The 25963-nt window shown below is 42.9% G+C and overlaps 1 protein-coding gene across 4 annotated transcripts in view; it reads right to left on the bottom strand.

The window, feature by feature from the left end:
* Positions 1 to 25963, bottom strand: part of MROH1 (maestro heat like repeat family member 1) — a 228522-nt gene that overhangs the window by 138165 nt on the left and 64394 nt on the right. For all 4 annotated transcript variants that reach the window (XM_068237842.1, XM_068237840.1, XM_068237843.1 and 1 more), the window contains exons 8-12: positions 25425 to 25565; positions 22399 to 22491; positions 17109 to 17187; positions 13564 to 13677; positions 173 to 246 (exon numbers count right to left, since the gene is read on the bottom strand). In XM_068237842.1, coding sequence (XP_068093943.1) covers positions 173 to 246; positions 13564 to 13677; positions 17109 to 17187; positions 22399 to 22491; positions 25425 to 25565 — 501 coding nt within the window. The remainder of the gene's footprint in view (positions 1 to 172; positions 247 to 13563; positions 13678 to 17108; positions 17188 to 22398; positions 22492 to 25424; positions 25566 to 25963) is intronic.

Here is a 25963-nt window from a genome sequence, read left to right as displayed (position 1 = left end):
GAAGTGATTGATTTTACTGAGCGGTTTGGTTCGGTACTGTGACTTTTTGTTCTTTTCCTTTTTGTATGTGATTCTCTGGACTTTCTGCACAATCCATGGTATCGCACTGAACTGCTTGGCCACATTGTTTTGTGACAGGGCCTCCTTTTCCCCTTTGTTGAAACACACTTACCCTGTTGCTGTTGTCCGGGAGAGCCAGTTTCACAGCGGCTAGAATAACCGGTTTCTTCACTTCCAGAATTGCAACTAAAAACAAAACAGTGAGGCTGTGGGTCAGACTAGAGATCTGATTTACTAAAGGTATCTCTAGAGCAGGGATGTCAAACCCAATAACAAAGTGGGCCGAAACTGAACACTGGGATCAAGTCGCGGGCCAACCACGATGTCTAGTGCCCATCTCTTTCCCTTATAAAAGTTCCCAGGGTGTCTAATGGCCTCACCTTCCTCCTCTATACAACTGCTCGGTGTAGTAGTGCCCCCCCCCCCCCCAATACAGTTCCCTTGGTCTCTAGTGGCTGCCCACCCTCCCCTACACAGTTCCCTGCTGTCTATTTCGCCCCCCCAACACCTGTACAGTTCCCCGGTGTCTAGTGCTTTTATCTTCCCTCCACTATATGGCTTCCCTGGTGATCTAGGGCTTCACCTCCAATATAGCTTCCCTGGTGGACTAGAGTGGGCCAAACATAATGCAAAGTGGGGAAACCTCTTGGAGGCCAAATTTGATAGCTCTGAGGGCCAGATTTGGCCCGTGGGTTGGAGTCTGACATGCATGCTCTAGAGCACGTGTCAAACTCCAGGCCTAGAGGGCCAGATCCATGCCAGTGTTTAGGATGGACCGAAAGAGAGAGGAATGTGTTCTACCTGATGGACCACACCTTTCCATATTCAGACCCATCAATTCATTTGAGCTGTATCAAAAATGTGTGAGGCCCTCGTAGGACCGGTTTGACATACCTGCTCTAGAGAAAGCATCTCCAATGGGGATACTACAAGTGAAGATGAGCTTAGATCCCAACATGGCATTCACATTTGCTAGCTGGCTAGTTAATTTCTCAGCAGGTACCAAGTGTAATTAGCTTAGTTACAAATATGTTCATGAAAAAGTTGGAATTCAAGCTCCTGTCTACTAAGGAAGCCAGATAACATAGTCTAATATTACTTATTGGAGTACGATAGCCAAATCTATCACTCTGGCTTCATTCTTCGCTTTCCTGGATGGTTCAAGGAAACCTGTGAGGGGGAAAAAAAAAAAAGTGCACAAATGGGTACTCACCTTGAGAAAGAAAGCCTCTGGGATCCTATAGAGCAGTGGTCCTCAAACTGTATTACTTATAGATGCGGTCAGCTGCATCTTTAAATATTGGTGGTCCGCATATAAAATAGCAGTGCTGGCACCACCCATCCACATGGAAGCCAGAAAGCAGTAATTCGCTGGTTTCCAATCACATTCCACATCAGGGGACGCTGCTGTCCAATTGGACTGCAGGTTATCACCTGGGTATGCTTCACTGTCTGACCCACAAAGACTTCTACATCATTTTATATATACTCTGGCCCCCCAGCAGTCTGAAGTATGTTGATCCGGCCCTCGACCCAAAACGTTTGGGGACCCCTACTATAGAGGCTTCCCAGAACTGCTGGAAAGTTCAAGCTCTGTCCCAGCCACAAAGCCACTGACAAAGCTTCAATGACAGCTCACGCATGCACAGTAGCATGGACCCAATTGGGCATGGCTTTTTCTGGCAAAGCCTGAGTGGGTCCATGCTTCTGCAGTGTGGCTGCACTTTGAGGGTCTCAGCATTGAAACGGCCTGGTGGAGGACAACGGGGCAAGTCTCTGGAGGACCCAGAGACTGGCCCCTCCCTAAGGAAGTATATATCTAGACATAATCTTCCTGTGTATGGCTAGCTTTACCCACAAAGCTCTCTTTTTTCCATCATCGGGACCTCTCAAATATCTTTCCACTACTTTTAAATATACCAACCTACACTCTACCAATGACCTCCTCCCCTTATCTTCCTCATGTGCCTCCCCCCTCCCTAAATCCTAACGTTCCTCTCCCCTCCCTAAATCCTAATGTTCCTCTCCCCTCCCTAAATCCTAATGTTCCTCCCCCCTCCCTAAATCCTAACGTTCCTCTCCCCTCCCTAAATCCTAACGTTCCTCTCCCCTCCCTAAATCCTAACGTTCCTCTCCCCTCCCTAAATCCTAACGTTCCTCTCCCCTTCCTAAATCCTAACGTTCCTCTCCCCTCCCTAAATCCTAACGTTCCTCTCTCCTTCCTAAATCCTAACGTTCCTCTCCCCTCCCTAAAACTGTTCAACAATCATCAACTTTGTTCAAGTTCAAACATAACAAAGGCTCACTTTTTCAAGAACAAGACTATAATAGTTCAATGGCCAGTAAACATAGCATTAGGACATTTCAATGCCTCCAAATAGTTAGGCGCATAATGCTCATTAGCGATTGGCCTCTGAGAAGAACCCCCAGCCCCATGGTTTTATCGGGATACTGAAACAATTACAAAGGATCCATTAGTGTAACCATGTGCTGGGCCTTGTTATAGACTGTGCTACCTCTCCATAAAGCTGAATATTCACCTGAAGACGCAGGAAGATGGATCACAGTGACTTCCCACCACGGCGAGCAAACCCTGACCCATCTTTCTGAACACGCGGCGTCCCCCAATGAGTGTTCCCCGATCCATCATCCTGCCCACAGGAACACACGACGTCACACAACAAGAACAAACGTGAGTTCAAACGATCGCGCTACTTTGGGCGGGAGTTTTTCGGGGATCTTAAAGATCCAATTCACCACAGTCACAATCACAGAACGTCGCAAAGCGCTGTACACCTAATGGCAGACATGTACCCACGTCCCGAGATTGCAGAAACGATCGCTTGTCACCTATAAAAACGCTGGTTGTCGGAAGAATTGCAGACAATATCATGAGGTGGGTACGAGCCTTAAGAAACTCCCAATATACAGAAAATGTAGGTTGAGAGGTCGCAACAAGTGGCTAATAAAGGAATTTGCCACTAGACACAAAGCCCATCTTCCCAACCACTAAATTGTCCTGAATTTCAACATTAAACAAAACAACTATTGGCGAGGTATTTACACTGGACAAGCCACATCACTCCACACTGTCCCGCAGAGAGGCTCACAGTCTGATAAAGAGGAATGCATTCACTCCTAGTGCAGACACATTTACAGCAGTGCTTTGCAGCTCAATTCAAAAAAAAAAAAAAATGTTTTATATGCATTTAATACAAATTCTAAAAGTAATAATTGAAAAACTTTTATAAAAATACACTGAAGATTTTGCAGTGTATGTTACATAGTTACTGTAGTTTAATTGCAAAAATACATTACTCCATTAAGTTCAATCAGAAAATAAATAACTAAGTAAGCATTAGGTACCTTTCTCTCTTGCACCCTCACATATCCCAGTTGATCCAGGGAAAGGCAAAACAATAATAAAGACAAACAAACAAACAAAAAAAAAATAACCACCCTTCCAAGGCTTGGGCCAAATAACCTTTCAGGGGAAAAAATTCCATTCCTTCCCAACTCTATGTGGCAGTCACATAAAATTCTTGATCATGTTTGATGGGAATTACCTAGTAATTATAACCATGGATGTCTTCCAATACAAGGAAAGCATCCGAACCGCTTTTAAATGGAAATATAGAATGTCATATCTACTTCCTGTGGTAAAAATATTCCACATTTTAACAACTATTACTGTAATGAGCTCCTTCCTACATGGATGGCAAAACCGGTTTTCCTCCATATGCAGATCATGTCCCCTTGTCCGTTGTACAAGCCTAGGGACAAAAAGCTCATCCACCAAGCTTCTACATTTCCCTCTGATGTACTGTACTTATACATGTTAAAATGTCACCCCTTAGCCGTTTTTTTCCCCAAGCTAAATAAACCAAGTTTTCCAACCTTTCTTGGTAAGCGAGACCCTGCATCCCTCTGACTAATTTATTTGCCTGTCTTTACACCTGTTCTAGTGTGTTAATGCCCTTCCTATGGTGTGGGATCTCAAACTGCATTCCTTTCTCCAGATTTAGCCTAAGGGCCCAATTCCACTAGAAAGCGCAAACTCAAACACGCTGTGTTGCGATCGCGCAATCTGCTTTTTACACTAGCCGCGTTTGGGCCATATAGCTGTCAGGACCAGAGCACAATCGCAGCAAGAATCACGCAAGCCGGCAATTGCGGGCAGGGAAAAACGGTGCATACTAATAGGAAATAAGAACCGTCAAATCGTGAACGTCAAACCGGCAAATTGTGATGGTTACACTGGCTAGTGGAATAGGGCCTATACAAGTAAGGTATACAAAGGGAGTAGTATACATACTAGCATCTCTTGATTTTAATTTTCGTTTAATGCATCCCTGAATTTAATTTTCTTGAGCTGCTGCTGTTTGGCATTGAATACTGGTGTTTAACCTGTTATCAACCAATATACCCAAGTCCATCTCCAAGTCAGATGTTCCCAGCTGTAAGTCATTTATCTCAGAAGTCCCCAAACTTTTTTGGCCTGTGGACCGATTTCCAGTGTGGCTTTTTCCTGGGGACCGGGGGTGAGGCTGGGTGAAGAGTAGGGGAGGTATGCTAGTGTGAGAGTAAGGATATGGAAGGTAATAGTAGAATACAGTTTAAATTGAAAACAATATTCTAGTATCTATTATCTACATTAGTGGTGGCATTCTGTGCAACCCCTCTAATTTTGCTGATATGCATGTGTACATAAATAATGGATTTTAGATGTATGTGTACATAAAGGCAGCATTATGTACAGGAACGTGTATGAGGATACGTGTGGCCAGGGCACAGTGGAGATTGACTTCGTGAAGAAAAGTAGCCGCGACGGGGGAACAGAGGATCGGTCCAGGACGGCGTGGGCACAGGCTGCAGGGGGCTGGCACAAGCGAAATTAAAGGCATTTTTTCTTTTTAGTTAATTTCAGTTCAGCTGCCTGGCCTGTTATCTCACACGCTTTCCTTCATCCACATCAGTGTGCAGAAAACGTCACTAGGTGGCGCTGTCCTTTTACAGCCATCCACTTTGCTACATGTACCTTTTATGTTTCCCAATTCAGCATTAGTGTTGGGCGAACATCTGGATGTTCGGGTTCGGTGTGGTTCGGCCGAACATACCCCTGATGTTCGGCATGTTCGAGCCGAACCCCGAACCCAACCATGTCCCTTTGGGGCCCCTATAGGGTCCCAGCATAAAAGGAGAGCATGCCCCGAGCGCGCGGGGGGGGGGGGGGGGGGGTCGGAAATGCCCCCACCCCTCCCCGCTAAGCTCTCCCTTCTGCCGGTACCCTATAATTAAATTTAAGTGCCCAAAAGTACCTGAGGAGGAGGAGGACGGCAGGAAGAGGGAAGCCGGAGTTCTTGGGCACTAGTACCATCTGGTGCTTCCGCCCTCTCTTGACGCACTTCCTGTTTACATTTGAAGTCGCGTCAAGAGGGCGCAGAAGTACCGCGATGACGCGAACGAGGGTACGCGTCATCTACATGATGACACGTACCCTCGTACGCGTCATCGCGGTACTTCTGCGCACTCTCGACGCGACTTCAAATGTAAACAGGAAGTGCGTCAAGAGAGGGCGGAAGTACCAGATGGTACTAGCGCCCAAGAACTCCGGCTTCCCTCTTCCTGCCCTCCTCCTCCTCAGGTACTTTTGGGCACTTAAATTTAATTATAGGGTACCGGCAGAAGGGAGAGCTTAGCGGGGAGGGGTGGGGGACATTTCCGACCCCCCCCCCGCGCTCGGGGCATGCTCTCCCTTTATGCTGGGACCCAATAGGGGACTATGTTCGGCCGGACACGGCTGTGTTCGGCCGAACAAAGAAGGCCTGTTCGGGTTCGGGCAGCGTGCCCGAGCACCCTCCCGAACACCATGAGGTGTTCGGGGGGTGCCGAGCCGAACCCGAACAGGCCAAAATCCGGGCGAACCCGAACAGTGGCGAACATTGTTCGCCCATCACTATTCAGCATCAGTATGGAAGCTCCTGGTGGTGCTCTGATGCACATGGATCTGGATGTCAGGTCAGGCTCATGGACCAACTGAAAAGCAGCGCGCGGACCAGGAGGGGGCCACGGACCAGGGGTTGGGGACCCCTGATTTATTTTATATGTTGCTCTACCAGCAGCATGTCCAAGGTGCAAGACCTTACATTTATCTACATTAAATTTAATCTGCCATCTGTGTGCCTGCATCCTGCTGTTGGGATCCTGCTGTAAGTTTTATTATCCTGCTCAGTGTTTATAATTCTGCATAATTTCATATCATCAGCAAAGATGGCAACTTTACTCTGTATTCCATGCGCTAGATCATTAAAGGGGCACTACAGTGAAAAACTGTAAAGTTTAAAATATGTACAAACATATACAAATAAGAAGTAATTTTTTTCCAGAGTAAAATGAGCCATAAATTACTTTTCTCCTATAATGCTGTCACTTACAGTAGGCAGTAGAAAATCTGACAGAAGTGACAGGTTTTGGACTAGTCCATCTCTTCATAGGGGATTCTCAGTAAGGCTTTTATTCTTTATAAAGATATTCCCTAAAAAGGATTTAGACAATGATGCTGGCCAGCTTCCCTACTCGCTACACAGTTTTTTTGGCAGTTGGACAGCGCAACTGCCATTCACTAAGTGCTTTTTGAAAATAAATATATCCCTGAGAATCCCCAATAAAGAAATGGACTAGTCCAAAACCTGTCACTTCTGTCAGATTTCTACTACCTACTGTAAGTGACAGCAACATAGGAGAAAAGTAATTTATGGCTCATTCTACTCTGCAAAACAAATGTACTTCTTATTTGTATAGGTTTGCACATATTTTAAATGTTACAGTTTTTCACTGTAGTGCCCCTTTAATAAACAGATTGAAAAGGATTGGACCTAGTACTGATGCTTGTGGGACCCTGCTGCCAACAGCTTCCAATTTTGAATACAACCCATTTACCACTGATCTTTGCCTTCTGTCCCTTAACCAATTCTCTATCCACATACACACATGTTCTAGTCTCCGTATCCTCAGCTTCTGCACCAGGCTATTGTGGGGAAAAGTGTCAAAGCCTTTGCAAATTCCAAGAACACTACATCTACAGCTTTCCCAAGATCTAAATGTACATTCACCACTTCATAAAAGCTGAGCATGTTGGGGAGACAGGACCTGTCTTTAGTAAACCATGCTGAAACGTTGAAATGAAATGTTACAATGAATTTGATAGAAGTCCCCAGCAACACGTACGAGAGGAATCAGCGCGGGGAGACTTGGGCGCAGGATACAGCCGGTATATGGCTGATCCTGCTGCTGCACAAGTCCCAGCCGTGTTTAATACTATTCCCCCTCTAGGCTGCCATGGATAGTGGGGGATGATATAATTCGGCTTCCAGCAATTGCTGGCGGACGAATTATTGTATTTTAAAAGTAACTTCAGCTCCGTCTTCTGACGCTACCGAAGTTACTCCCTGTGCGCCCAAGTCTCCTGCACTGGATTCCCTGTGTTCGTCAGCAACAACCAGCTGCCTTATCACGCATCCCCTCCCAGGTAGTCTGGAACCAAGCCTCTTAATAGGCTATATGTCAAGCAGGGAGGCATGGCAACAACTGACAAATCAAATCAGTTTCTCCCTGTACAGTCATGTGACTAAAAGGGAGTGTTTCAGACTGACTGGTAGAGAAGAGGCAGCTGCTGGTGAAGTTAGTCCAGTAGGTAGTTTCCTTTTTTGATTTTCAATACTACAACCCATTTACATTTTTTTTTAAATACTTTATTTTTAAATAATGCTCTACTGAATGCATATAAAAAATTGCTTGAATTGGGGCTTTGAAAGAAAAAACAAAACAAAAAACACATAATTCAACACTGTCCCTCTGGGGGGCTCACAATCTAATGTCTTTTGCCATAGCGTGTTATTAGAAAGGGGTGGGGGTGGAAACGGGTAACTGTGAAGCCCAACAGTGAGGTTTTTGGTTGTGGAAGTAAACCGAAGCATTCTAGGGAAGCCCATGCAACAAACTCCATGCAGACAAGTGCTCTGGGTGGCAAACAGACCTGGGAACCTGAAGTTGCAGGATGACCATGCTAACTGCTTAGTCACTGTGTGTCAGACATAGACTGTGCACAGAATGGTGTAAACCCCACAGCCCACGCAAAAACTCAGCAGGTGCCACCCATTCCTTGTGCCGGATTTAGGGCAGGTGTACACAGGCTTTTGATGTCAGTTTTGTGCAATTTTGCCATCAATCTTACCTCATTTCAACTTCAGTATCCCATTCATATGTATAGCTCAAGGAATCGAATGTCAAACTGATATAAAAAGCCTGGACATGCAAGCCCTAAAGTACCCGAGGTGCTGCCCATAGGAACTCGTGTTTCAGGAATTTTTCAAATTGTGGGGGACGTCAAAATTTGACTTACTTACTGGCAACAACATTTACACGGATAACCCCTGCACAGGATGAAGGCTGCCGCACAACTGCAAGGGACAGGAAACACATACACATTTTAGTCACACCTGCACCAACTAGTGTATTCAATTGTATTTTTAATGACATACATTTGGTGTGTAAAAAAACATTAGTACAAGAAAAAAAATCACTTTTATGAAGATATAAATACGGGAAGGAACTCTTGTGCTGTCATTGTTCAATCATGGAAATATTAACTGGTGGGTGTGTCCATTTTCCACTTCAATCCATGACAGCACAGAGAGATGCCCCAGGTCGTACCTAAAAATAACCTGCAAAGAAGGACTTTCGTAGTACAAGTCTTAGCTTATGACATCCAGTCTAAGATGTTTTCACATAATGGATACTTGGCCTCATTGTAACCCTACAAGTCTTGTCAGTAAAACTTCCTTTACCAATGAACTTAGGACCCCTCTAGTCCAGTTTAAATTCAAACTTGAAGGAAGAGTTCTGTCTGTAATTTAATATGCTAAAGCTCTTAAGCAAACTATCTCTGCTTTTGTCACGCCCTTGTGCTTCCCTTTGAATAGGATCAAGTCCTAAATCCTTATCCTTTCTTGAAAGGATACCCGAGCTGACATGTGACATGATGAGATAGACATGTGTATGTACAGTGCCAAGCACACATAACTATGCTGTGTTGCTTTTTTACTTTCTCTGCCTGAAAGGTTTAAAAATCAGGTATGTAAGTGACAGTTTGTCAGGACTGGGTCGGACTACAGAATGACCCTCACTGAAAGAAATACAGCCATAGACTCTCTCCTAGCAGAAAATGGCTTTTGAGAGCAGGAAAGAGCTTTTGAGAGCAGGAAAGAGATAAGACGTGTCAATAGTTCATAGATTGTAGCTCTGGCATACTTCAATGCATGTTTCATTGAGCAAAAACAATTAAACTTAAAAAGTAGATTTAGATATAAAATAAATATGTGGGATATCTAAAAAGTCATATCTAGAAGAAAGACACTCCAATGAGTTCAGGGTCACCATGAGCTTGCTGGTTAGTCTGTACCTCTCGGTTTACAAGCCCTACTCCATAGAGCCAAATTAATCCATGCCATGCACTGATGAGGATCAAACAATCCGAAACAGCCTGTATGCATGTTGGATTATTATGGCTCTGTACAATTTAACAAGCTGACACATCATTGCAATCCAGCGGTTCTGGAGGTGTGTTTAGCTTCTAAGGGTACAATGGTTAATTTGCATATATTCAGCAGTGGTGCCTGGGAGACATCTCAAGCTCACTCTAACCTGAATTATCGCAAATTCTTTCTGTTTTAGGAAAGCAAATTTTTGTTTTTCTTAACATCTTAGTAAGGGGGCTTTTAGGACCATTGTAGTCCTTTACACACTCCAATGAGTTCTGGGTCACCATGAGCTTGCTGGTTAGTCTGTACCTCTAGAAGAAAGAGGATAGATGCAATATATTGTTTATCACATCAGTTAATTTTCACCTTGGGTGTCCTTTAATAATATAGCATAATGTGAGTGTTCGCATCCAGTCATCCAGAAAGTAACTGTTTGCTTTAATCTGCCACGCAAGGTATTCTGTGTAATTAAACTGGCATCTGTCACGTTTATCTTTTCTCTCCATGCAGCACTTGTCATGTGACTGCAGAACACCAATAACTGTTTGTTTGGTAGCATCAACACAAGGACCCCCAATACCTCCAACGCATAGGAGTGTAATACTACTACAAAGGGATTGAATGAATACCTTGAATAAGCATTTGATCAATTTTTAAATTAAGGAGGTAATTATGTAAAGAAATAATAAGTAGATACAGTATGTCTAAAAAGGTGCCTGTTACTAGTACATTCTCATAAACAAATCGTTCTGATTGGTTACAAATAATAATGCAGATTGACGATCATTCTATTGATCCAAATTTTGGATCGATTCCATTAGTCTGATCAGATTTCTCATCTTTTCCCCTCAGTTGATGCACCAGAATTATCGTTTCCAATCGATCGCAACTATTGGATGGTTGACCATCTGGGAGATTGTACCGTTAACAGGCACCTTAAAATAAAAATGTTTCATTCATCGATCAGAAAATCCTAAGTCAGTTTTCGTTTCCCTTACAGCCACTGGGGATTGAGCACTGGTTTCTGCTCAAAAGAGGATCCAGTTGGATAAACCTATTAGAAGAGTATTTCCTGATCCCTCTGAAGTTTCAGAAAGGGTACTTTTGTAGTTGGTGGAGAACACTTGTTCCTCGCAAAGCAGAGGCTGCACTTAAAGTAAGGCTTCGACAATGGGTTTGACTTATTCTCATATTGAGCTCCTCAGCCTGTCTGATATTAGTGGAGGTTGTTCGATTTTGAATAGTGCAGAAAATTCCTTAGTAGATTCTTCTGCGGTCTCCACCATATTAGGGACTGCAATACCAGAGGAGAGAGATGGAATTATCAGGAAAACCAGTAGCTCTACTCCAAGCCTTCAGAAATAGTTTGCGTGCAACATACTGCGGAGAGGGCTGCTGTCATAAATTCAAAGACTGGCATGGCTTGCCGAAAGTTCTGATTGATCAACAAAAATATTTTCTCCCAGTGGAAAAAGGCTTGGCACTATTAACCAAGTCAAACAGAAATTATTAATCCCAGATGATTCTTGAGGTTTATGATGTTCAGAACCCATTTGATTGATGTTATATAGTTTCTTAGGCGTGAAAATAGCTTTTTTAGTCTCCCTAAATGGAATGAAGAAGTCATTTATTGGTGTTTTTAGCATCAGAATTTGGACTGGAAGAGGAATCCTTTATTTTTCCACTTCTGGGACTGCCATCTGTCTAAATTTCCCTGTGGCCTTTCAATGCTGGTGAAAAAAAAAAAAAAAAAAGTCCTGGAAAATTTTCTTTGGCGAATACCTTCATCAGCTGCCATTTCTAACAAGGTTTGCTCATCTCCTGGATTTCCCCTCCGTCGTTTAAGCTAAATGCATTTTTTAAAGCTGTTCTGGCTTAGCTGTTGTTCAGAAGCCTGGTAAATACTCCATACTTCTGCCCCCGTAAACGATCCTTAAAAAGGAACAGGAACCAAGGTTTGAACTTTATCTCAATTAGTAGCAAATACCCCTTTTCCCCATGAGAATTCTTTACCTTTTTTCAAATAGCTCATTGGGGGGGTCTGTATGGCTGATATTGTAGTAAAACCCCTCCCCACAGTGTGATGACATGACCAAGGTCCTGACAAGTTTGCCATCTGTGAACCTTGTTGCATTTTGGGAAACAGCTTTTTTTCCCTGCCATGCAACTAGTATCTCCCTCTGTGAATAGAACTCTCAGTAACGAACATTTCATACAGATCACCTGGCAGAACTAAAGATGTTCCCACCAGTGATAAATTTCAGAATGTAAATCAGGGAGAGGAAAGATTTTACACTGAGCAAACACTGACTAAATAATATATAAGTGAAAATTGAAGAAAAAAAAAAAGCAATTTTATTCATTATGTTACTACAGTTCCTCTTAAAAGTACAACTGAAGCAAAATAATAATAATAATGCTTGAAAATGCGCTTTGTATTGCGATTTCCCCAGCTCTTTAAGAATAAATACATTGTATTTATTATTTTCCGAGTCAAAGAGTTCACTTCCTGACTTAAGTCAGGAAGTGACTAAACAAATCGCTCTGCAAGTGCTTTGAAAAAGCACTTTACAAAAAAAAAAAAAAAAATCATTCACAAAATTTCAAAACGCTGGCGTCAGCTATTGCGATTTTAGATGTGAACAAAGCCTCATTGACGTTACACATTTTTCTCCCAATAATTCTCTTCTATACAATTGCCAAAAAACCTCCCAAGCTTTGGACTTTGCATTCAACACCATAGCTTTACCTTTTTTCCTCCTTTACTGGTATTATGTTCTTCCAGACATCTGAAAGCTAAATATGCCTCCCAGTTATCTTCCTTCTCAGCTTCTTCTCATCACACCGCCAGGCCGTTCTTCCTCTCCCCCCATTCCCTAATCTACTTTATTCACAGACATCTACATTTCAGTATCGTCAATCTTCCAAAGCGATGCTGCCAAATCCAACTTTATTTTTTTTTTCCGGGCATTAACACAGACCTTCTCCTGGTACTCTCCTTTTCCAGAAGATTTCATTTTGCATTCTCTAATAACTTGTTTTTTTTTTTCTCTGGTTGGTACTAGAGGATCTTATCCTTCCATAGTCAAATAATGGTGGCTGGTAAAATTATGATGGACCTTGTAATTCATTGATCTTTTCCAGCAGCATCTCAAAGAACTTCAACTTCATAAGATCTCCAGGACCATATACTAATATTATATATGGTTTGACGTGGTTGTTGCCAAAATAATGACCTCATATGTAAAATTGCAACACATGCCCGTCCTTTAATGCGATTTTGACATGTGTTACTGAACCACCAATGCCACATTTAGCTCCCCGAATAGAAACCGATATGCTTTATGTCCAAAATTACACATCTTTGCCACTTCTTTTCTGTTTTTGTGACTGCAAGGATTTCCCATTTCATGCTTTTAAATTTACGTATCCAACTCTTGCTCTTATTTGGTATTTATATAGCACCGACATCTTCCGCAACGCTGTACAGAGTATATTGTGTTGTCACTTAACTGTCCCTCAGAGGGGTTCCCAATCTAATCCTTATTACAGTCATACGTCCATCGTAGTCCTGGGCCAATTTTAGGGGGAAACAAATCAACTTATCTGAATGTTTTTAGGGATATGGGAGGAAACCGAAGTGCCCAGAGGAAAACCACACAGACACGGGGAGAACATACAAACTCTGTGCAGATAGTGCCCTTGCTGGGATTTGAAGCAGGGACCCAGGGCTGCAAGGCAAGAATGCTGTCCACTATGCCAATGTGCTGCTTATGACTCAATCTCATTAAATACCCTATAACTAGAGGGTGGATTTAGAAACTATACTAGAAAAGTGAGACCAAACCGAAGAAGTAAATCTAAGGTCACTATGCAGTAAGCAGGAGCCGCAAACTCACATTAACAGCAACACACACAATCATCCCCCTTAACTTAGCAATAATTCAGTCCAGGTCGTACTCACCAGAAGAGTTAATGACTTGCTTCAGGATATTCAAGGTCCCCACACGCACTTTAGGATTATTGGCCTCCAGTTTTGGCAGCAGAAAGGCCAGCAATTGAGAGGGGTATTTGGAGGCTGGAAGAAGAAACCAATCAGAAGATTCATACGCAGGATGAGCAGTCAAGGGTAGATTTATTTCATTAGTCTAATACTAAACTGTAGGTGTTTTAATTGTATACTTTATGGTGAAAGCATTGATTAATTTGTACATACTAAAAAATGTTGTCCTTTAAAAGAAAAAAAAAATAGCTTCAACTGAACTCCATTAATCGGTTACAGTGTGTAATGTCTAGGAAAGGCCCCAAGGCATCACCCCTTTTTCATGTGTTACTCCCCATTTCCAGCCTCCCTTTTCAATTTATATCCTTGTCTTCCCTATTCAGCCATGCCTTTTTTATGTCCAGCCGCCTCCTTCGGCTGCAGATGCCCGAGGCCCGGGCCTCTGTGGCCTTTCCAGAAATCCAGCCTTGTAACGACCCCTGAACACTGCAAGTCCGATTTCCCATTTACAATTCTGATTTTCACTGGTATAGCATGTAAAATCACATCAAAATCAGAAATCGGAATTGCATGTAGTGTAAAAGAGCCCTAAACCTGATAAAATAGCATAGTGTGGTGATAACTGGCATTTAAGGCCCCTCTGCTCTTTAGGAATGGTTCCCTAAACACAAGAGGGACATAGATTGCCTCTTTTAAGCCAGTTTTCCTCTGTGTTCAATATGTTCCAATCGCTATCCTTAGAGTGTACCTCCTCACTAAGTCACAGGTAGGCTCCACAATCTTGACCTGCAGTGTAACCTCTTCTATGTTGAGTCATCTGCTTACTCAGGGGTTGCTCGGTCTTCCCAGTGTATACATCTTTGCACGGCACAATACAATAAAGAAGGAAAGTGAAGGTCCGCACTGGAGTCTTCCGTGTTTATTAGATGACGCTTGTAGTACACATAGAATATGTAACAGTCGTGAGCATGTGTTGCAAATAAAGTGGAATGCACTGGGCAGTCAGTGATGGATAGGTGCAGGGCAAGGGTAGCCCAATGGCCCACCCATCCATTGATTGTCCACCAGGACCAATATGTGCATTCTACTTTATTTGCAACTCACAACTGTTACATATTGTAGGTGTACTACAAGCTTCATCCAATAAACATGGAAGACTGCAGTGCCGACCTTCACTTTCCTTCCTCATTGAGTACTAAAGTCTACTTTACTGGTCAGAACGCGCCACACTTCCATTCGCAATCGCATAGTGGAAATTAAAACGTGATTGCGATTGCGTTTCATAGTAGAAAAGAGCCCTTAGTGAGCTTGCCGCTCCTGGATTGGTGCAGTAGCCATCACCCCATGAATATTAGCTGCAGTGCCAACAGCTTCACTCTCTCACCACTGTTGCACTCCACAAATACGCTGGACGGCATGCACCAAGTAAAGTCCAGTGTAGACCGGGGCAAAGATTTGTACATGGGGAGACCATGTGACCCTAATGGCTTGTTTCCACTAAAAGCAGGCATTCCCATTCCGATTTGGTGCTCTGGACAAAACGCATGTACGAATGTATAATTTGCATGCACAGTGGGAGGAGGGGGACACACACAAATAATTTCCAACATCAGGTGGAAACAGCGCAATGATTTAAACGTCATGCCTTTTTTTGCAAGAGTTTGTGTCTTGGACCAATCTAGAAAAAGCATCAAATGAAAACAGGGCCTTAAAGTGTACCAGACATCTACGCTCACAAAGATTGTTTACTTACCCAGGGCTTCCTCCAGCCCATAAGCATGGCTGCGTCCCTCGCCGTCCTCCATTTAGCGGCAATCAGCCCCAGTAACTGTCTCAGTCGCGTCAGTCTGGGTCTACAGGGCATGCGCGGGAGGTCTGGGCATGCGCAGAAGACCCAGACTGGACCCAACTCAGCCAGTTATCGGGGCGGATTGCCACTAAACTGAGGACTGTGGGAGGACGGCGAGGGACGCATCCATGCTTATGGGCTGGAGGAAGTCCCAGGTGAGTAAAAAAAAAAAAAAAAATCTTTGTGAGCGGAGATCTCTAGTTTTTTTTAATAGAAGAACATTTCTACCAGAATAAAATGCAACATAAAATTACTTTTTTTTTTTCCTACGTTGCCGTTGCTTACAGCGGTCAGTAAAAATCAGACTGATTTTGGACTAGTCCATCTCCTCATGGGGGATATTCAGTATCTCATTCATTCTTTAGAACGGTACTTTAGAAAGGATCTGTATAAGGAAGCCATCCAGCCTCCCTATTCGCATGCACGCTATTTTAGCAGTTAGACCGTCCAACTGCCGTTCATTAAGTGATTATGAAAAGAAAACCTTGAGAATCCCCCGTGAGGAGATGGACTAGTCAAAAACCTGTGCGATTTTTACTGTCTACTGTAAGTGACAGCAAGATAGGGAAAAAGTAATTTGTAGTGCATTTTACTCATTTTAATTTTACCATTTCACGCAATCGAGAAACACTGAAGTGAAAAAAAAAATGATGATACAATGAATTGGTTGTCTAGTGTGGATAATTACTAGAACACTAGTAGCAAAGAAAATATTCTAATTTTTAAATTTTCCATTATATAGTTTTTTTTTTATAACATTGCATCATTCTCTAATGATTACAGTTTACTCACTACTCAGCATTGTAAATGATTTTACAAAGCAGGCCAGTGAACTTTTGAACTGTCCTCTGGTGAGAGAAAGGCCCTATTCACACCTAAAACCGCAAAAAAAAAAAAAAAAAAAAAAAACTCGCGGGAGTGATTTTTCCGCGATTTAAACAAAAAAAAAAAATCACCGGATACTGCAGCGTTTGAGTGATCGTGATTAGCGGTGCTATGCATGCCAATCGCAATCGCTAATCGTGGATCGCTGGCAAAACGCTGCATGTTACACGTTTGTGGTTATTGCTAACCGCAAACGCTGCAGTGAGAACACTGCCATAGGCTTACATGAGCTAGCGTTTTTTATAAACCGCTAGCGTTTTGCTCTGAGCTGGAATCGCGTGATTCCTGCTCAAGTGTGAATGGGCCCAAAGAAAATACAACTGACAGTTAACACGCTTCAGAAGACAGAGCTCTCTGCGACTTTGAAAGTCATGGAGCTCAATGGCTTTTTTGCATAGATAACAACTGGAGTTTCTTAACTCTTCCTGTACTGTAAACAATATTATACTTATGTCTCTGCTCCTAATGTTTTATTTCTTACATGTACTACACATACAAATCTTTATATCAATGTTTTTTCGCTTCAGTGTCTCTTTAAGTAACTGTATTGCTCAACATAGAAGGGCTGGCTGTACAGTTTACTGCCATCTCAAGGAGAAGGGGATTCTCTAGGATGATCAGGTGCACATTTTGAACACAATTTACCATTCATTTTGAATTTACTTTTACCTGCATATGCCAGTGCTACTCGCTAGCCAATTAAAAGGTACAATACAATTCACGTTTACCTGCTTGTGGTTATGCATAACAGGTCAGCTCTCTTCTTACTTACCCAGAACAGTGAAGCAGCGGAGCAGCTCGTTCTTGTTCCTGTCCATCATCAGATTGGATGACTCCAGGGAGGAGCAGATCTGCACAGAGGGAAAGAGGAAATTCAAAGAACTTGCAGAGGGGGCAGCACGGTGGTGTAGTGGTCGAATCCCAGCCAGGGCTCTATATGCATGGAGTTTGTATGTTCTCCCCGTGTCTGCGTGGGTTTCCTACCAGCACTCCGGTTCCCTCCCTCATCACAAAAAACATACAGATAAGTTAATTGGTTTTCCCCTAAATTGGTCCTAGACTACAATATATACACTACACGATACATACATAGACATAGGACTATGGTAGGGATTAGATTGTGAGCCCCTCTGAGGGACAGTTAAGCAACAAGACAATGTACTCTGTGCATCGCTGTGTAATATGCCGGCGCTATATAAATACTAAGATCTGGTGGCCGCTCATGGCGGCGGAATGCTGAGACCCACGCCGCTGGGTCTCGGCCTGTCTCCGACGTTACTGGAGCGCATGTCGCTCAGCTCCCATTGGATAAGCGGCGGACGCGCTCTCAGTACGCGCTCCGCCAGTGTAAACATTGACCACGTGTGTGCATTGCGTGTCAGCATCTGTGCTGACACGCTCTATGTTGATTGGTTACTTTGGATTCCTTTACTTTCTGATTGGTTAGTCCTAGTATAAATGAATGGTGAGCATCCTCTGTCATCGCCTGTGATAGCCTATGCTAGGCTTGTTGCGGAGACTGTGCTCACACCAAGTTGCTTGTCTTGCTGCCGACTTGTGTCTGTCTCTTGACTAAGCTTCTTTCAGATTGCCTTACTGTTACCGACCTGACTTGAACCTGCCCACGCTTCTCTGTTGCATTACCTGTTGCCGACTCAGCTTGTACCCGGATTCCCCTGACTGCCGCCTGGACCGACCCTTGCTTGTTAAAAAGGATTCCCATGAACTCTGCGTGGACTGACTCTGGCCTGTTCGACCACACATCTGTCTAGTGATTATACTTCAGCCACATTCTGCTATCTTGCCATCATCTGGATTGCCTCAGCCTATAGACCTCAGGTGACTATTAAGTATACTGTGTTTGCATTGCTCATTGCTGTGTTTGGTGATTGCTGTCAGTCTGTATGCTACATCTGCCTGCAGTGTATTGTAGTTTGTATTAGGCAGGAGTTTCCGCAGGCGTTAAGGCTGAGCTTTAGGTCAGTCATATGGGCATACAGCCTAACTTATAGCAGGTGACCAGACAAGCCTGACATAATAAATAACAAAAACAACAACATACACAGGATTGAGCACAGACTACTGGTTCATATAATAATAATAATAATAATAATAATAATAATAATAATTTGAAAAGGTTAAAAATAGAGTCCCATCATTCATGGTGCAGCAGCAAAAGGTTAATCAAGGTCTCATTGTAAATGGCTGATGTACTTATACTGTACTGTACCCCCGCCCGTACGAATTTCTCCGTCCCTTTTTCCATTCTGTAACCCCCAGGGACGGAGAAATCCGTACTTTCCGTGCTCCCCCGCTGCCCACGCTCCCGCTCGTTGTAGCGCGCACTCCCGCTCGTAAACACGCCGCCCGCCGCTCGCCCGGAGATCAATGAACGGGAAAATCCATTCCCGTTTGTTGATCTAAACCCCGCAATGATCCGCTGTTTTTCCGCTAAGCAGCGCGATCATTGTGAAAAAAAGAAAACAAACAAAAAAAAATAAATAAACTTACCCAGCCTCCTAGTACTTCCTCCAAGCGTCCGGAAGGACGCTTGGAGGTCGCATTAAACAAAAAGTTACTGTTGCCATCTTGTGGCCAAATAGTAAAACTACACCCTAAATCATTTTTCACATACAAATTCATTACTTATGCACAAAAAATTAACTCATTACCTCCCACACTCCCGATTTTTTTATTTTTTTTGTAATTAAAAAAATACATAAATAGTTACCTTAGGGACTAAACTTTTTAAATTTTTATGTCAGGAGGGTACAACATTGTTACTTTATAAACTATGGGCTTGTAATTAGGGATGGACGCAAAACTGAAAAAAATGCACCTTTATTTCCAAATAAAATATTGGCACCAAACATTGTGATAGGGACATAATTTAAACGGTTTTATAACCGGGACAAATGGGCAAATATCATGGGTTTTAATTACAGTAGCATGCATTATTTAAAAACTATAATGGCCGAAAACTGAAAAATAATTAATTTTTTCCCACATTTTTTCCTATTTTCCCATTAAAACATATTTAGAATAAAATAATTATTGGCATAATGTCCCACCTAAAGAAAGCCTAATTGGTGGCGAAAAAAACAAGATATAGTTAATTTAATTGTGATAAGTAATGATAAAGTTATAGACGAATGAATGGAAGGAGCTCTGAAAGGTGAAAATTGCTCTGGTGCTATAGGGGTAAAACCCCTCAGTGGTGAAGTGGTTAAATGACATGTGACATGACGAGTATTATTATTATTGATTTATAAAGCACCAACATATCACCCTTTTGCGTCTTGGAATTTGTTATACATTTTATTCATCAGGTTAGTTACTTTTGTCACGGTGATTACCAATTCTGTATTTTGTACACTGGTGTATACCATTGTCTGTATTATTATTATTATATATGCCATGTTTGTTTCTCACTTTGTACAGCGCAACAGAATATAGTGTTAAGCTCGAATTTCACATCAAATTTCGCAAAATCTTAATGCAAAATTTCTGTTAAATTCATTCTTTCGCAGGTAACCGTAATTTCATGATTACACAAAAATGTTAAATTCTTAAGGGACTAGTCAAATTATTTTCACAAAGAAAGGCCAATTTTGAGAAAAACTATTTTAAAATCTCAAAGAACCATTCCGGTTTGCATGAACGTTTTTTTTTTTTTTTTTTGCAATTTACACCCCCCCCCCCCCCCCCCCAGAAAAATCACGTAGTGCTTATAGGCTACAATTGGGTCCGTGCACTCAGCGTTTTGTGCTCTGTTCCAGAATAATGCAGCAGGTTCGCACTCTGCATTATTTTTTTTTTAAATAAAAAATTGAATATCCTGTATTTACTGGAGGAGCAGAAAGCATACCAAACAGGCTCTTCTTTTTGCACAAGTGGTAACTGAGTTTACACGGTTACTTTTCGTGTAGACCGATAGTAAAGTGGCCACAGTGTTCTGATCGTCACTGGAAACATGGGCAGCACGGTGGCATAGTGGATATCACTATTGCTTTGCATTGCTGGGTCCCCAGTTTGAGTATCAGTCAAGACACTATCTGCACAGAATTTGTATGTTCTCCCCATGTCTGTGGGTTTTCTCTGGGAACTCTGGTTTCCCCCCACATCTCAAAAACATACAAGTAAGTTCACTGGCTTATCACTAAAATTGTCTCTAAACTATGATGGGCATACGACTATGATAGGGATAAGATTGATAGCCCCTCTGAGGGATGGTAAGTGACTAGACTATATATGCCAGGGGTGTCAAACTCAAATACAAAAAGGGCCAAAATTGTACACTGGGACCTAATTGTGGGCCAACCTCAATGTCTACTGCCCACCTTTCCTCCCTTATAAAAAGTTCCCAGGTGACCCCCAATCCCTCCCCTATACAGTTTCCTGGTGTTTAGTGCTTTCCCCCTCTCTCCCTCCCCTGCAATAAGTCAGCTGTGTCTAAATCCTGCTTTCATGGAAGCAGACATATTGTTAACATCCCGTGTTTACCAATTAACTCTGCCGTGGCAGCCAGCTGACACAGCTGAGAATTACAACTTGTGATTGGACACAGATGAGGGGGAATTAAACATGCTAAACTCTCTAAATACATACATGAATCATTTCTATAGGCTTTCCTTCTGTCCTGTGCAAGAGTTCAGGTTAACTTTCAAATGTGACAGATTAACAGTTAAGGTTGGTGCAAGTGATACAGATCACAGTCTACAGGTTCTGGTAGTGCCGGTTGGAGCACTCTTCCAGCACATCTATGTTTTACCTACGATAACATCTGAGGCTGCATGTTGAGACTGGAATTAGTGCAGCTACAACAAGACTGTATAAAACAGATATCAGCTGAAAAATACACAATGACATTCACAGAGACAGTCGCCATGGGCGGCCCGGTGGATAGCACATGACAAACATACAGTTAATAAATAGATGGCCACTAGAGGGAGCACCTCCAAACATGATATCTACAGATACGGTAGAATCAGAATTTGCTTTATAAGCCAAGTATTACGATTTGTCGTACCAGGAAAGGTTTGCGTTTTACATGGCATTCGCAGTACTACATAGACAGACATTGCATTGACATACACCCTGAGACAGGCATAAGAAATACATATTTAGAATAGGAGGGGGGGAAGGGAGAAAATTCTTGAGAACTCCAAGACAACTAGGGTGGCGAGCAGTACTACACAGGGGTGCTTGAAGGTTCGTGGCAGGGGTGCTTGGAGTGAGTGGCAAGGGAATTGTCCTGACTTAAGGTGGCCACTAACAGTCCAATTTCTAGCAAAAAATCGTTCACGCGATCAGAAATTCTGATCGGATTGGTTGTAAATGATCTCTGTTTATGGGCACAATCGATTACGAACGATTATAAAAACAATCGTCCAATTGAATTTTCATCTAACCAAAATTTGGATTTTCTTGTTGGTTGTGATTGATAGGAAGCAAAGATTGGTTCGTTGATGGTGTAGTGAACGATTTCACTTCCGATCAGAATTTCTGATCGCTCCAACGATTTTGCCTCAGAAATTGGATCGTTAGTGGCCACCTTAAGGGGCTAGAGTGCCGCAGGAGGATGGACCTAGCAGGGGGAACTGGAGCTCAGCAAAAGGACTGCCTGAAGCAAGAAGGTGCACATGCTCCTGGTGGATCTGGAGGGGATGGTTCTGTAATGACAGCCCGATGGGAGGAGCTCAATGAAGAGACTGCTCGGATGAGTGGGGTCCTGAGAAATCCTGGTGGCCCTCATCTCCACCCTCACAATGTGGAGGAGGTCTAGAGGTGGCAGAGGTGATCGGATGATCTTCTCCGCAGTGTTAATTACTCTTTGGAGCTTGTACTTGTCCCTGGTGGTTACAACTGCATACCAGACGATGACAGTTCTGACCTAATATTATGTCGTTCGTTATGGTTGTGGCGTCTGCTCACAGACAAATCCCCCCTCAAACAGGAAAGCATTACTGTAATTAGCCTGCTTAGCCAAAATTAAATTCTCCTTAACCAAATCTACCTTTTTCCTGAAAAATGTATCAGCACAATATTGATGAGCGTCTCACCTGGGAGTGTAATATTGGCAGTAAAGTCTCCATCTGGGGCTCCAGAGTACGACTCTCATTCGCCACGGCACTTTCCAAGATCTGACAGAAGCTCTGATGACAGAAAAGAAGAAAAAGTAATGTAAGATGATCAAACACAACCAGAAGATGGCAAAGCAAGACAACAGCAGCGATGCCGCAATGCAAATAACTGGTCACTCCACCCAAACTCAAGCTAAGGGCCGGCCTCCACTCGTCCGGTTTTCGGGGCATTCTCTGCACAGGAAAACTGCAACCAATGTTAATCAATGGGCTACTTCACACTTTCATTAAAATCACTATATTAAAAAAAAACAAAAAAAAAAAACGCAATTTTTTGCGTATGCGATTGCGGTGATTTTACAGTGATTTTAAGTGAAATGAAAGTGAATGGGAGAAATTTTTAAAAAGTGCTCAGAAAGCGCTAATCAATCACAACGCGCTCAGAAAAGCGATTATAGTGTGGATCCGGCCTCAAGGTGGCCACACACACACGATACAATTTTTCAAATTTCTTTTCAACTCAAAGTTTACAATCAATTTTTCTGATTGTAACATTTAAAAAATCTGACCAATGTACCATGCACGCGTGTCCAATTTTTACCCAATTATGAAAAAAAAAATTATTGAAGACTGAGAAAATTGCTTAGGAATATATATAATATATATAGAAATTGACAATCTTCCTAAAGCCACTCATTTTCATAATTGATCAGAAAAATGTAGCACGCCCAATTGACTTTTATCGTATAAAAACTGGAAATCGGATCGGATTTCTTGCTCGGAAAAAAAAAAAAAAAACTTTTCCCCCCAAAATCTGATCATTTTTAGCAAATTGCCATAAATTCGGATCATTTTATTGTATCGTGTGTGGGCCACCATTAGTGTAATGGGATGAGTCTCCTGCTTGTCCATCTCCCTTTCCACTTTGGGGAATTCTTACAGCTCCTGCTGCATGTTCAGCATAGAAATTAAACAAGGAAAGTGGGAATCTCTGCAACTGGTCTGGCCTAAGAATTCAAGAGCAGAGCTCTCATCACCCGAATGATAAAGCAGAGCTGTCATACCACCACTTATGTATAGCGTGATCATTTTCTGTGGTTCCGTACTCCATGTAGTTAAATTTACACAATGTTTATGGATGTAAAATGACAGCGGAGTTCTGCTCACCGATCAGGAGCCAGTTTCGTTCGCTCCCGGTTGGTCCTGTGAGCCAATGAAAATTTGCAGAATATTAAAAAAAAAAAAAAAGTCTCTGGTTCTTTAAGTGTACCCGAGATGGGTACTCCAGCCCCCCTTCAGGCTTATAGATCCCACGCTATCCTCCTCCGCCTCCTTGTTCGCTCACAACTGGCAAAATCCTCCAGTCAGGGCCAGTCGGCACATGCGTAGCTCAGTCGAGCGCTCTCCCCTGTCGTGCCCCTGCAGCCGGGAGCGTTCTGCGCAGGTGTACTGCATAGGCTACGCCGGAACGCGCATGCGGCTGGGCAAACGCAGTTGGCTCTGAACCAGAGGACTTTCCAGGACCATTTGGAGGCGAATGAGGAGGCGGAGGAGGACGGCAAGGCAGTGATAAGCCTGAAGGAAGCCCCAGGTATGTACTGTATATATATTTTTTTATATTTTTTCATTCCATCTCCGGTACACTTTAAGGCGTCACAGCATCGGAGTGCTAGGAAAGTTCTATTCATGATGAACTGAGCCAACATCCCTTGCTGCTTCCCCCTCCTCAGTCTGTCCACCTTCCTAGTCTTCTCCCTGCACAGTCATTGCAGCTCCTTCAGCTGCTCCCCATCCTCCTTCCCCACTTCCATGTATTGCTATTTCACCTTTGTACTCCTGCTGGCTGCTCCTTGGCCCCCTGCATAGTGTGCGTGTCCCTGGCACTGAGCACACGCATGCGGATTGTCCTTAAAGGACCACTATCACGAAAAAAGTAGGCAGTTAAAATCAGACAGAACAGGTTTTGGGCCAGACCATCTCCTCCTGGGGGATTCACAGGGCGTTCTTTGTTTTCAACAGCATTTCCTGAACTGCCAAAATAGTAAGATACCAGCCGGCCTCCCTAATCACTTGCACACTATTTAGTCAGTGAGACTTTGCAACTGCTGTTCAAGAAATGCTGTTGAAAACAAAGAAGACCGTGGGAATCCCCCATGAGGAGATTGACTGGCCCAAAGCCTGTCGGTTCTGTCTGATTTGAACTGCATACTTTTTCACAATAGTGGTCCTTTAAGCATGCAAATTAGAAAAACTATCTGGGGTGCCTGGCTGTTACTTTATTTCTACCCTCCCCAGCACCGCATTCCAGAACGAAGCATACTTTGTATAAACAGTATACGATCAATACAGAATTGGCCATTTCTCTGTACCTAACAAACACAGACATAGCTGAGTTATTGAACTGTACAGTCACATTTTGCCACCAAAGAAAAATAAGGTAGCTTCAAAAGGAGCCCTTCTTCTGTTCTAGGAAATGTCTCATCACCCTTCAGTGAAGGCATCAGAACTTAAAGAGCACCCACATAGATCTCCATAAGCCTTCTAAAGGTGCGTGCACACATGCGACTATAGTCGTTTGAAACGATCGTTCCCCGATCGTTTCAAATGACGATCGTTTAAAAAAAAAGCAGCCAACGACCATTAAGTCTAACGACGGACGAGCTAGATTGTTAAAAAAAACAAACGATCTTGCTTGGCGGATTTTCCCCAACGACGATCGTTTGCAAAAGTAGTACATCGTTGGAAACGGTCGTTCGTACTAGGCTTGACATGCACATTTCACTATTTCTCCATGGAACTTTTCATTTTTATGCGCAGACGCAATAGGTGCTTTTACGTGATGTAACGTTCGTTCTAACGATCTGATGGTTACACACCTTTTAGAACTAACTTTACTTAGGTCGTTCTTTCATCAATGAAAAGTTTGTTCGTCGTTGACAACGAACGATCGTTGTCGCATGTGTGTACGTAGCTTTAGTCTAGATATCATATAGGATTACACTCACCTTAGTAACATAGAAAGCCTCCACATTCTTCTTATACAGAGAGAGAATCCCGGGGACCAGGCGAGGAATCTGCTCCTCAAGCTTCTCATTTGGTAACAGGTGACTCATAGGTCCCAGAGCTTCGACCACAGCTAGTCTGATCTGCAGAAAGAGGACAGAGACTCTCAGAGGGAGACACAGAAAGGCTTGTATGATCCATAAAAACCCAGACTGGAATTATAGGTTCTCCCAACAAATTCAACCATATAAAGCAGGAGCCTTTTTGGCTGAGAAAGCCATAAACCCCACATATTTTAAAACGTCATTCTGTGAGAGCCATACAATATGTTTCATACTGGAACAGTGCGCATGTGCAGCAGAGTGCTGTCCCTGTTGCCATGGAGATGTGTATACAGTTGATGCGTTGGGCAGCGGAAGTGTCAGACACATCTTCAGCTTCTCTTGGGTTTCAGCAACATCAGCAATTTCCCCGAGAGCCAGACAGGAGAAATACCGACTAACAGCTTGTACAATTAGCTAGCTGATTTGGGGGTTGATTC

Source organism: Hyperolius riggenbachi, chromosome 5, assembly GCF_040937935.1.
Source record: "Hyperolius riggenbachi isolate aHypRig1 chromosome 5, aHypRig1.pri, whole genome shotgun sequence".
NCBI lineage: Eukaryota > Metazoa > Chordata > Amphibia > Anura > Hyperoliidae > Hyperolius > Hyperolius riggenbachi.
Note: the sequence above shows the minus strand (reverse complement) of the source record. Positions and strands in the feature narration are given on the sequence as shown.